At 41.4% G+C, this 14,043-nt stretch overlaps 1 protein-coding gene across 7 annotated transcripts in view; it reads right to left on the bottom strand.

Moving 5' to 3' along the window:
- SMC6 (structural maintenance of chromosomes 6) overlaps window positions 1–14,023 on the bottom strand; it is a 44,609-nt gene extending 30,586 nt beyond the window's left edge. For 4 of the 7 annotated variants that reach the window (XR_009485976.1, XR_009485975.1, XM_059842915.1 and 1 more), the window contains exons 1-5: window positions 13,449–13,693; window positions 8,175–8,323; window positions 6,187–6,304; window positions 4,113–4,218; window positions 494–630 (exon numbers count right to left, since the gene is read on the bottom strand). Coding sequence is in view for 4 of the 7 variants with exons in the window: in XM_059842915.1 (XP_059698898.1) it covers window positions 494–630; window positions 4,113–4,218; window positions 6,187–6,304; window positions 8,175–8,318 (505 nt within the window). In the remaining 3 variants the exon portion in view is untranslated. Of the gene's footprint in view, window positions 1–493; window positions 631–4,112; window positions 4,219–6,186; window positions 6,305–8,174; window positions 8,324–10,772; window positions 10,906–13,448; window positions 13,694–13,888 lie in introns of those variants that run through there. The other 3 variants (XM_059842916.1, XM_059842914.1, XM_059842917.1) reach the window with 3 other exon arrangements.
- Window positions 14,024–14,043: the final 20 nt, after the last annotated feature.

Raw genomic sequence — 14,043 nt, forward strand, 5'->3', positions numbered from 1 at the left:
TCTAAAAAATGAAATCCATCTTTTTGTAACACAGATTTAGTCCTAAACTAGAAACACTGCTTAGGGTTTTTTTTTTTAATTATTACTTTTTCAATATATTTTCATTTGCACAGAAAGACTTCTAATTGAAGTCCTCCTTTGCTTCATAAACCCTCTGTGACAGAATTTAGATAAATCAGCAAATTCAATAAAACCTCAAAAAAGACTAAAAAAACTAGGTTCAGCCTCATCACAGAAGCAGATTTTTGTGAAAACAAATACATAATGCTACACCTGACATACTAAATAATACATACCAATAAATACATAATTGCTTTTGGCATACTAAAATATTTTTAGTTTGGGATAAAAACAAGAAAAATGGACATTGTCATCATCCTTGAGTGATTTCATGAAAAGAAAAACATCATCCTTTACTAACTTCAAGGCATTCAAAGCCATTAACAAGTTTAGAGAACTTCTAAGACTGAGAACAAAGCCAACTACCACCAACCAGATTTGCTTTTCAGTTTGCAAGTTCTGCTTCCATCCTGATTAATGCGCTGATTCACAGTTATAGAGGTACCATACAATTCTGGTTTAAAAGCATCTCTTCCTTGGTTTCGCAAAGTTATGGAAATATCTGCAGAACTAAAAAAAATAACAAAAATAATTTTAAAACCCCTGAAATGAATTTCAAATCTAAAAACAACAAAAAAAATCAGAACATTTTAATTTTCCATGCAAATTGTCACGTGTCCTACAGGTCACAGCTGCAAGTCAGTCACAGCACCAATCAGAAAAACACGTATTTATTTGGTTTGAGCCGTAACAGCATTAGAAACATTGCTGGTTTAAAACCCAGCAGTAAAGTAAAAGTAAAGTAAAGGGAAAAGTAAACCTACTCAAGCTGTCCCCTTTCCTCCACCCCCTTCCCATAGTGGAGGAAACTACAGAAGAGATTATAAGATGAAATCACAATTTACAGCAAAATCTCAAAACCACAACAATATTAGTAAGAATGTACAAAACAGAGAATGTTTTACCCACAGAAGGGTATTCACCACTACACAAAAATGCTTCCCCAAGACAGGACCTGGCATGGTTTCTCAGACAAAGGCAGAATGGCAACTGGCCTCGTGCTGGGCCATGTAGTGCATGATAAAACAAAGGCACTATGTCACGGATGCTCATGGCTTAACTTTCCCCTTCCCCAGCCCAAAAACAATGGGAAAACAGGGACAAGACAAAACCTGGTGGGACCTGACAGGGCTCTGGATCAGGTCAGAGGACCCTTTTCCTGGGCCTGACTGGGCACAAGCAGGACTGGAGCACTCGGTGGTTCTGGCAGCAGTAGTGCTGCAGTGCTGTGGCCACAGTGGCTGGGGCTCCACACAGCTTGGCTGGGCTCTACTCCATGCTGCTGCTGTTCCCACCCTTTTTCTCTGAGTGGCATCTTGAGCTTGCCGGTGCTGTCTTTCAGCACCAAACCAGAAAAGCCATGGCTCAGGGGAAGGAGAAAGAGGCTGTGTCTTGGGGTGATTTTATGACGATGCTCTATTCCTGACTGTCTGCTTTATGCCCAAAAATGGCTGCTGTGGCTTTAAGGTGGGTCCAGAGGAGGGGCATGAGCCTTTGGGGGCTCTTGTGCAGACTTTGTGTTCAAGACTGACTCCCCAGCATGCTGGGTGCTGCTGCAGAGATAGGCAGTTGCTCAGCTGCTTAGCTAACTTGATTTTTTAGTAGCTAAGCAAGAAGTTTCCTTTTCCCCCCCCCACCCCACCTTTCCCCTGGACAGCAGTATCAATCCTTCTGCAGGTGTTTTTTTTTTGTTTGTTTTTCTTGAACTGTTTCAGTTTGGTTTTGGTTCAAGATCAGATAATCAGCAAGACCAGCAGTGGGGGCTACTCCAGCCAACCCAAAACCTCAGGCAAAGATGAACCAACAAGAGAAAGGACACCAAAATCCATCAGCTTTATCTGCTGTGAGGAGGGGACCAACACCAGCCAACAGGGTCCCGTCTGTTTTGCCCAAGCCGCTGCACAAACTTTTTCCTCTTCCCTGAGACAAAAGCCAGCCACCATTTGTCCCCCCTCTGCCATGCAGCCAGATTGTTTATTTCTTCCCCTGGCATTCTGAAGTTTTTTTTTGTTGTGGTGTGGGTGGGGATCTATCATTTATTCAATTTTTTTTCATGCTGTGCAGGCACTTTGTAAGTTAATACATAGGGTTTTTTTACTTTCACCTGCTGGCATTCATTTTTTCACTGGCAAAAGGGATTACTGAAGCCATTCTCTTCAGGAGATGCTCATTCCAGAGTGTTTTTTTCCTAAACCTGTCTCTAAACCAAGACAGACTGCCAGTGGCAGAGACAGGCAAAGTCTGCTGGGCTGACCCTGACACCTACACAGCCCCTCCCTTGAACCTGGGAAAAGCAAAAGCTGCTTTCAGCCCCGGCTTCCTCATGCTGATACCACAGCCCTGCCATGACATGGGATGGTATGGAATCAAACACCACCAGAAGTCCAGCCCTCTTCTCCGTAACCACGACAGACACACTGCTGCCATACACTGACTGCTTGCACCTCATATGCTTCACCTAAATAATGAGCCAAAAGCAAGTATTTGTGAGAGAGTTCTTCAATCTTCCCTTCTCATCTGATTGCCTTCATTTTACATTGCAGAATCGAACTGCTTTTTGGTAGTTCTCCTTTCTTCAAATTGGTTTCTGTATAAAACAGTTATCTGGCTTCTAAAGCCTAACCAAACTAATATATAGCAGAATGCTTAAGCTTTTCTTCTAGAAAAGATGAGATGCAATTTCAGTTCCAAATTCTTATTTCCTGTTTCTCAAGTGAGTGCTGAAACATTAACACATATAAGGCAAGTACTACCAACAATTTTACTCTTAAGCACCTCTGAAAGGAAAAGACTGGGATATGTGACTCTGAATAGCAGCTTCATGTAAATGTAAACTCATAAACCTCCTATCTTTTTATTGGTTTCCCGAAACACATTATCCCCAATCTCACAGCAGACATGAATCTACTTCTTGCATGTTCAAATATCCAGCTGTAAGTCAAGGTCTTTACACTCATTCACATCACCAGAAAGATTGAAAAATAATTAACCTCACTGCTTGCAAAACAATGATAACTAGTCACCTACGAATTTTTCTAGTGGACGCCATTTTTCTGAAGTGGCAAAGTGGAAGTTACTACACAAGAGCAGGGAATATAGAGAACACATCACTATGTTAGCTAGTTCAGTGTCCCAGTTTCAGGAAGGACAGAGATAATTTTCTTGCCATTACTGTGAGGGGCAGACCCCGGAGCCATGTGTGTGCTGTTACTCTATACCCCACACATCATCCCTGGGGACGCAGCTTCAGCTGGAAGAGAAGGAGAACACGAAGTGGAACTGCCACCATTTTGTTCCCTTACTCCAGAGAAAATGAAGCAGTGAAGCACTGGGGTGGCTGCAGTCCTAGGATGGGGTTGGTGTGTCATCGTTTTTCTTATCTTAGGCTTGGGGAGGGAGTATGGGTGCAGATGATTTATCCACCATTGCTTCTTTTTTTTCACAACATGGGCACAGACACTTCCATTTGCCATTTTCTTCTTTGTCTCAGGAGATGTCTGACTCGGGCTGTGGTGCAGTTGCTTTGCATCAGACTCAGTGAACATTTTTGCTTGTAATCACCCTCTTTAATACACTGTTGATTTTAGTATTGTTGCTGTTACTGTTTTTTTTTTTTTTCTTTATTTTGTTGATGGCTTTTTTCAGCATGTTTTTATTTCACCACATAATCTCCACCTTTATCCCTCTCTCACTGGAGGGGACAGAAACCAGCTGTTTGGAGTTTTAATTTCCAGTTGGTTTCAAAATACAACATTCAGGAATGATATACAAGTGGTAACACTTCTGAAGTTTTTTGTTTTCAGGGTCTGGGGTTTTTTTGTGAGGGGAGAGTGTTGTTTAAATATGGTCTCTTCAGTGTTATCCTCTTTATTCAAGTCTGTTGGATCCCACAAGAAGATGCAGAAAATTAGCATAAACAGAAAACTCATAAGCTAACCTCAATGACAATCACCAAATTACAAATGCAACTTTTAGATTAAAGTTTAACTTACGTCTCTCCTTTTTGAATAAACATTTTTAATGAGGATCCTCTGTTAGTTGCAGTGGCTTTTCCACCAAGTCCAACAATTAGTGCTGTTAATACAGAACTTTTTCCACCTGTAATTGAAGCATTGAAATTGTTTTAAAGAGAAGATATTGTAATTTCTACTCCACCCATATTACAGTTTTTGACTTGCTATATATTCATGCATTAGAGGTCCAAATTCTGTCTTTATTGAACATATAATGCTAATAAAGTATCTGCCATTTTCAAGATTCTCCCTAAAAAAACCCAACATGCTGACCCAAACTTCTGTTACTTCTCTTTAGCAATTTGGATTCACCATGTTGTAAGTCAGAAGGAAGCAATCTCCCCTTTCTAAAAAGCATAGTGAAAAGGCATATACAACAAAAAAAAAATCAAACACACATTACCATTTATCTAACTATCTGAAAGCTTTTAAGCTCTCTTTCAAAATTTATGTTTATGTTTTTTTAATTCTTCCTCCTGAAGAAACAAAATTGTATAAATAGGTATCACTTCCTTTTCCTGTAATAGTTTCTATGTCCTGGGTTAACTGGGATAGAGCTCCTTTACTACCTAGTAGCTTGTACAGTGCTGTGTTATGAGCTCAGCATGATAATGCTGATAACATGCTCATGTTTTGGTTGTTGATAGGTAGCAAAGTTGAGGACTCTTCAGTGTCTCATACTCTGCCACTGAGGGGTGCACAAGAAGGCAGGAAGGAGCCTGGCCAGAAGAACTGACCCAGACTGGCCAAATATTCCATGCAATAGAACATCGTGCCTAGAGCATAAAATGGGGGATGCTGTCCAGGAGCCACTGATTGCTGCTCACGGATGGGCTGGTTGTGAGCAACTGCATTATGCATAACTTGTTTTTCTTGGGTTTTACTCCTCTCTTTCTTTCTGTTTTTCATTACAGTAATTATTATATTTTATTTTATTTCAATTATTAAGCTATTCTTATCCCAAACCACAGGTTTTAACTTTTTCCAATTCTCCTTCCTATCCCACTGGAGGACATGGAGAAGTGAGTGAGTGGCTGCATGATATTTAGCTGCTAAAAGGGATTAAATGACAACAGTCCTTTCTAGCACCCAGTGTGGGGCTCAAAGGGTTGATATAACTGACCAGAGTATGTTAAAACAAATTTGCTCTAAGCATTCATGACATTAGCTTGATAGTTGCTGACCACAATGCTGATTTATTTGCTCTCAGAGCTGTTGTGCTGGTTCTCAGAGCTGCATTATGTAACACCTTCCTCATAGCAGTCACTCCCTACTTAGGTGTTTATCACCTTTGGGGCCTGGGCTAAGGCTATAATTTTGAAGTACTCTGCAATGCTGGCTGATAAAATATGATACGGTAAATGACCTGATATGACACGATAATATCTGATATAATAAATGACATGACGGACCTGAGGGCCGTGAAACTCGCCTGGTCCGCGCACTCGGCACGCCCTCACCCTGGGCTGCGGCAGCCCTCTAGCGGCAAATGTCCACAATTACACCTTTCACCCTTCCTTCTCCCAGAGCCAGCCTGGAGAGGACACACCTTCTGCCCCTTCTCCAGGCTAACCACAACAGCTTGTCAAAATGTTGGATGTCCTCGGGAAGCTCAAACCACAGGAAGCAGGATGTCGCTGAATGTGCTTCAGATCAAGTTTAGCATTATGCAACTATCAGCAGTACTTCAACCCCCCCATTACAACCATTGTGGCTCTTCCAAACTCAGTGATGGGCACTCCAGGCACTTGGACAATTATAGGGCATTTAGTAATAAACATATAAGTACATGTAGTTCAAATAAAAATTTGTGCATTATTTAGCTATTAAAATATTTATATTCACATTATCTTTTGCAAAAATCTCCAATTTTAAGACCTAATTCACCAGCCTTTAACTACTGGGATAGACCTGTGTAGTACCTCATTTCAAAAGTGAATCCTTGTCCACACCTAAAAGATGGCCAGTAGTTCTTTTTCAAATAAAAAACTACATCTTCTACATTATTAAGAGAAGTGTTCTTTGACAAAGATTCTATGCAATTAATACTTACTTCCATTGGTTCCAACAACAAAATTGAGATTTGATCCAAACTGAAAAGGCCCTAGGTTTGAATGGCACATGAAGTTCTTCAGCTGGATACTTTCAATTATCCCAACCTCACCGTCAGACTAAAGAATGAACAATTAAAACTCAAGTTATATATGCATTTTAATGAGATTAAGTTTATATATTTTAAACACAATGAGAATTAAAATGACAGTATGATAGAAAACATTGATTGTTACAAGCCACAAGGAAAAAGAAGGGTTTCACAACACTGTGTAAGGTCACTTGCTATAGAGCAGCTATTTACTAAAATAAAAAGCTACCAAAGTTGATCTCTCACACACATAACTTACAGTTCTCCCTATTACTAACTTACCATCAATACAACATAAAATACTAGATAAGATACTAGATCCACAATAGCTGGCTGACCAAGTTAAAGCATGTCATTAAGGGCATTGTCTAAACATCTTGTAAATACTGACAGGCTTGGGGCACCTACCACCTCTCTAGGATGCTGAACTGGCTTTGGGTTGTGGTAGCAAGGACAGGAAGCTACAGGGGTGGCTTCTGTGAGAACCTGTCAGAAGCTTTCCCATGTCTGACAGAGCCATTGCCATTCTCCATCTACCCCCAAGACAGACCCACTGCTGGCCAAGGCTGAGCTCATCAGCAACAGTGGTAGTGCCTCCAGGCTAGGGAAATTGCAATTGCAGCAACTGAAGCCAGAGAAGAGAGGAGAGAGAATATGTGAGAGGAACAGCTATGCGGACACCAAGGAGGGGCAAGAGGTCCTCCAGGCATCAGAGCTGAGATCCACCGGCAGCCCATGGAGAGCCCTGTCCTGGAGCAGGTGGATTCCCAAAGGAGGCTGTGACTCTATGGGAAGTCTACACTGGAGGAGGTTTGCTGGTAGGACCTGTGAGCCCATGGCGGACCCACAGTGGAGCAGGCTGTTCCTGAGGGACTGCATCCTGTGGAAGGGATCCACACTGGAGCACAGAATGCGTGGGAGTCCTCCTCCTGAAGAGGAGTGAGTGGTAGAGACAACATGCAATGAACTGACTGACAAAAGCCCCCATACCCCTGTGCTGTTGGGCTGGGGGGAGAAGAAAATTGGGAGTGAAGAGGAGCCAAGGATGGGTGGAGGGAAGGTGTTTTAAGATTTGGGTTCATTTCTCATTATCTCTCAAACACTGATTTGACTGTAAATAATTCAGTTAATTTCCCCAGGCTGAGTCTGTTTTGCCCGTGACAGTCACTGGGGAGTGATCTCTCCCTGCCCTTATCTCAACCACAAGCATTTTGTTGTATTTTCTCTCCCCCATCCAGGAAAGGAGGGCAGTGAAAGAGTGGTTTTGGTGCATACCTGGCACCCAGACAGGTTCAAATCCCCAGAGAAACCTGGTCCAGTATCTTAGCACTGGTAAAGAAAAGTTTCCTAATGTCCAATCTAAATACACAGGACAGTATTTACAATCTCAAAAATTACTTTTTTTTTAGTCATCTATCAAGCTAAAATTCAACTACTAAAAGAAAAGCGTAAAAAAAAATTCCTGTTTTCAAATTTATTTCCCATCAAAATTTTCATTTCAAACACCAGATTTTTTTCAGATATCCGAAAGTGTCAGCAATGCAAAACAAACAAGTATTTGGCACTTCTTTTAGTAAATAAATAATTTTCCAAATATTTTGTCTGCCTTTACTACAACCATAAATGAAATATACCATAGTTCTACCAAAATCCATTTCCTTCATTTACTTCACAACTACAGTAGTATTCCTTCTATTAAATCAGAATATTGTTATGTTATGATTGACTATTATAACTAGATGACCCAAAAGAAATAAGGTAAGAATAGCCTCATGTAGAAGTCCTCACCACAGAAGTTATCCCTAGCTTTGTTCTATTGATGCCTACATCCAAGACATTTGTTTCAACAGGAACAGAACTTTTCTTACATCTTCATCTCTATGATTTTTTATACTTACCAGCTGTGAAGAGGCACCGCTATTAGCTGAGAATTCTAAAGTTTCTTCATCATTAGATTCATCACTTTGTTTATCTGTGTATTCTTTTCTCTGCCTTTTCTGGGACCCAGGAGTTAGAACACTTTCTTCCTTTCTCTTACCCATGAGTACTGAAAAATGAAAGTAATGAAATATTATAGGTTTCAGTTTTCTAGGTGACAACATACCCACAGGTGATAGCACATAAATACCAAATTATTTACATTGGTAAAATAAATATAAAAATCACAGCAAACATTGCAACACATACTGTCCCAGAACTGAAACCTCAGTAATTTAAGGCTATGCTCGCTCTGAAGGAGTTGCATCAAAACAAAAGAAACACAGCTTCATTATTGTAATCAAGCTGAATAAATAAAATCAACCTTGATTCTGTTTTCCTTGGTACATTAGACTTTGGAATACATGCTAGAATTGGTTTTGGTTAGCAATGGAATTGAAGACTAGCGGTAAAAAGTACATAACTAACACAGTACTATCAGCAGCATCATTACAGTTGATTGAAGTCAACTGCATGGCCAAAAGCAAAGTGTATTAATTATTTGTAGTTGATGGAAGCCCAGAAAATTAATATGCAGAACACATAAAAGTAGAATAAAGGAAAATTTAGATTCATAGCACTGTTCCTGAGCTGTTTCTTACACTACAAGGTTGTATAACATGATCATAGTAAACAAAATGCTCCTAATAAAGGGTAACTATTCTCTCTATACAGAGGACACATGTATAAATTCTCTCTACAAATCAATAAACAATGCACAGACTTTCAGCACTAATAGGACTGGTCTGAAACAAATCTTGCAAAAGTAACAAGCTTTACTAAAACATACAAAAATCTCCTATTTTCTGTAATCATACGCTTATGGCACGGTTTTTATTCCCTCAAAAGGACATATTACTTTCTTCATACCTACAGACCCAAAGACCTACACAAAATACAGAAGTTGACATACTTGCCCTAAGTAGAAGCAAGGTGCTATTTGCACAAAAGCAATACACAATCTTTTTATTTGTCAGCAGTTAAGTCGGCTACAGCTAAGTATCTAAAACAAGCTAAAACTAGTATCAGTTGCACATTTTACTGACATCAAAACTTTTCTGAAATGGATTATGTTCTACTCAGCTTCCTTTGCTGGAATTTCATTTAGAGCTCTACTGTAAGAAAGATGACAACCAACTTTATTGCACAGCACCAGTTCAAGGAAAATTCTGAGGCAATAAATGTACTTAATATTCAGTCCTATAGAAAGATCACTGAATGACACATGGCTTAAGAATAGGCTGCTTATTTATAAAAATAAATGTAAAAAATATTATTTTTGGTGCAGAAAAGAATGACCAGCATTAGAGACATAGCATGCCCAAAATTGGTAACACATGTCTAAACACACCAGGGGCTTGGAGGCAAGAAGACTCCGCGTCATGAATACAGGTGATGACAAGCAAGCACTTCATTGTCCCTCAGGACAGATGGCATAATCCAGGAGAGAATTGATACAGGTCAGCCTAACAGTTCCTACCAGGATCTCCTGAGGGAGGTGACACATTCTGTGAGAAAGCTGGGTGGGTCAGCACAGCAGGTCCAGCTGCAGTGCACAGCCTCAGGACCCCAGGGGCCCCCTTGTCAAAGCCCTCCCAGAGCTTCTCAGCAGTCTTGCTCTACATTCTCTGATTTAAGATTAGTTACTTGGAGAATCTACAGAGAATTCAATGAAATAAAGACTGATAAAGTACAACTTTAGTCACAAGAACTTGTATTACAATCGAGGGGAGCAGTCTTTCTTCCCTCTTCTCATTCTGTCTCATCCCACTGAGTGCAAGCAGCTCTTTACACAACAAAATAATAAATCACCTCAAGTCTTTGAGTCTACCAAAAGTAATGCAGGAAATAATTTATTTCTTTTAACATTAGTTAGGTGAGCTCCTAACCACCTCACCATGCAGGTCTGTAATTATGGGTCACTGTGGAGAACGAGAGGTTCTCTCAGCAGTTTACTTGTGGCAGTCTAATGCTCTGGTCAAACTATTGCCTGAATTCAACTGACGAGAGGTCAGACAGCTTATACTACCACGTACCACAGAGAACAGCATTTACTGTAAGAGACACACGAGACATCAAAATTTCCTACATCATTACAAAGAATATCTAACTTCTAGTCTACATATTTGTTGACAGCTTTGCAAAATACAGTGTCTTATGATCCCCTCATTAATTTTCTATGGCACAGCATTTAAAAGATAAAGAAAAAACAGTATTAATCCCTTTCCATTATGTGGAATGGACAACATTCAAAGTAAATGCAGAAATGCACTAAACTTGCCATCTGACACTCCTGCAATAATTTTTATGGTAGGGATTTCTTTATCAAATATTAGAGGAGCAAGAAAAGAAGGATGATGATGTTTATAACTGATGATTATTATTACTATTACTGTTATGATGATGATGCCCATGAAGTATTTACAGCAAAACTATCATATCCACTTTATGTTATGTAGTTTAATACAATACACAAAGAAATCAAGGAGCAAATACACTTCATGATTCAGCTTACATACCTTTTGCTATGCTACTCTGGGTTTACTACAAAAACATGCCTTCATGCCAAATTACTCAGACCAGGAATCAATCACTTGCAAGCTCTTGGCATCCATCACCCAAATATGAAGACATACACATAAGCTTCAAATGCTGTAATTAATAACATCCAAACTAAAGATGAGGGCCGTGAGTTCCATTGCTATACAATTTGAACATTTAAGGAAAAGAGAGTATAAGAGCAGAAAACAGAACAAAATAATCTCATGTTATCTAACTATGAGGAAAGCAAAAGACAGAACCATCTGCATCTCAAAACTGTTAAAGAGCTAGTACTGAAAACAAAACTTAACTGGAACTACAAGCAAACTCAGCCGCAGAAATTATGACAAATATCAGTGGATGCAGAACCTTCCCTGAGTACAAAAAACCCAAAAGGAGCAAGAAACTGACTGCAACCACAAGGAACCCATTAATAACATTTTACAAGAAACAAAGTTTTAAAAGGCACAGGAAGAAATAACCAACATTTAAAAAAATAAATACACAGAAAATGACGTTTGAATTTTATCTTCCGGCCATCTTGATATTTTTGACAAGAAAATAATTTTTTTACATTAATCACTCCCAAAACTCCTGCACCAAGGCACCCCTAATTTTCTACGTTAAGTTTTTAATTGAAAAAAATATTGCTTTCATTCTCTGCACTACTTAGCCTAACTTTAGCAACAGTTCAGGAATAACTATTCAAGGCAAAGGAAAAGCAGCTGATCCAAGCTATCTGAAGGTTGTTAAAGTATGAAATACTATACCAGAAACAATTAAACTGGCAAAAAAATACATCAATACATTTTAAAATATTTAAAATACATTGGCTGAGGAGCCAACAAAGGACAGTATTGACAAATGTTAACAAAAGGATTTTTAAATGGATAAGGTATCACACCTAAAATCTGAAGTATAAAATATACTTTAGTATATTACAATATAAAGTAAGACTATGTTAATGGAAACTTGTGATGACAAAGTCAAGTTAATTAATTCAAACAAGAATCCAACAGTCATTCAGGAAGAAAAATCAAGAGTACTGATTTAATAAAAATAAACTTCACTATCATGGAACATAAGAGTATACAGTTAGGTATAAAAACTGGATCTATTAATTGGGAGCAAATAAATGCAAGACAGCTTCAATTATAAAAACAATCAAAGGATCACTACAAATTACAGCAAGCAATTGTTATGCATATAATGAGAGCACAAAAGAAAAATGCAAGCCCCAAATGTCCTGTATAAAAAGAAAAGGACTGCTACGTGTTAGAGAAGTACTTACCCTGTACACATCAAAGGGTATGAAGGCAGAGGCTGCATCCACTGATATTCACCCACGTTTCAAATTAATCAATGGCCTATCTTTCCACAGTATTCACTGCTATGGACTTCCACAACTGTTTCCCTTTTCCCTGCCTAGCTGGTCACAGCTTGGCTCATCCAGGGCTGACACAACCAACCTGCTGTCACCAAACCCATGAGTGGCTTTCTAGCAGCCCTGGCTGGCCTGGTATGCACATAAGGTAGGAAGGTATCCCATCTGTCTTGTGGGACATCCACTTTAAACACTCTGGACACAGCCCAGCTATAACTCTGCCTTCCACCCAGCTGGCAAAACAGAGGTAAAGCAAAGACATCAGAGCAGACCTATGGCAGGATGAGCACAAGATACAGTATGGAGAGGAAGAAAATAGTTGAGGTCTAGCTCATGTATAGCACACTACATTTAACAGCCACAAAAATAGCAATAAAATTACAAATTAACATCTGGTACTGGTCATAGAACTAGTGAGGGGGGATGCGGAGGGGAAGAGGTTTTTAAGGGAATTTGAGTAACATTACCTTTGGGGGTAACAACTTGGTTTACAGCAGACAAACAGAACTTAAAGGGAGGTATTTCAGAGGGCTGAAGTCAGAAGCCCAGTCTCAAGACACAGCAGTGGAGTGCTCTACATTTTTGGACTATCTGAGCCACATGTTCTATGTAAGACTGTATGTCTGATGTTGACAACTCCTCTCCTAACACATTTGCAGCCAGTGCATAAGAAGCCTATACTGTCCCATCAAACACTGGAGAAGCACTGCCTGACCCACAGAATCACAGAATGGATAAGGCTGGAAGTGAACATAGCAGGTCCCTACTAACGCAGGGTCATCCCAGAGCACATAGGACAGGATTGTGTCCAGGCAGTTTCTGAATATCTCCAGTAAGGGAGACCCCACAGCCCCTCTGGGAAATCTGTTCCAGTTCGTGTTCACCTGCACAGCAAAGAGATTCCTCCTCATGTTCGGGTGGAACTTCCTGTACATCAGTTTCTGCCCCGTGCCTCCAGTCTTATTGCTCGGCACCACCAAGGAGAGCCTGGTCCATCCTCTTGACACCCTCCCGTTAAACATTTATACAGACTGAGGTCCCCTCTCAGCAGTCTTTTCTCGAAGTTGAACAGGTCCAACTCCCTCAGCCTTCTCCTCGTAAGAGAGATGTTTCAGTCCATTAATCATCTTTCACAGCCCTCCACTGGACCTCCATCTCTCTCTTGTACTGAGGAGCCCAGAACGGCACTGTGGCACAGAGGGCAGTTCTGCCTCCTCTACGGACAGCGAAAACGAAAGCGGGGCACAAATCCCCTCAAGTCCACCATTACCTGTTGCTTTTCCCAATACCGCACGACCCGGAAGGCTCCCCCACTCCCCAGAAAAGAGACACCGGTCCCTTGGCGGCCGGAACGCCCGTGCGGCCGCCGCTCCCGCTCTCCGCCATCAGAGATGGGCACCTGAGGGAGCGCTCACACCCGGCGGGGCGCCCACGCTGGGCAGCGGGTGACAAACGCCAGCTCCGACCGCTAACTGGCCCCGCAGAGCCACCTGCGATAGAAGAGCGGCGCCAGGCCGGGGGCAGCGGGGGCAGCGGGAGGAGCGGGTGGCAGCCGTTGCCCCGCCTTGCAGCCGCCAGGCCGCCCTCCCCTCTCAGCTGTCCAGAGAGCGCGGCGCGCCCGGACAGCGCCAGCCGGGATCTTCGCCCGCCATGGTCACCTGTCCCTCGTCTCCCCTCCCTTCGCCCCTCGCCTGCTCCGCGCCCCGTTACCTGGGACAGCTCCCGATGCCCGCACGGCGGGGCGGACGGGGCGGGACGGACCGGAGCGGGCGGAAGAGCCGCCTCTGCGAGTGCGACGCCTGCGCGCTCCGCTCCCACGGCGTGCGTTTCCGTGCGCGCGCCATTTTCGGGTGTGGGGGGGCGGA

The sequence above is a fragment of the Haemorhous mexicanus genome, chromosome 3, assembly GCF_027477595.1.
Source record: "Haemorhous mexicanus isolate bHaeMex1 chromosome 3, bHaeMex1.pri, whole genome shotgun sequence".
Lineage (NCBI taxonomy): Eukaryota > Metazoa > Chordata > Aves > Passeriformes > Fringillidae > Haemorhous > Haemorhous mexicanus.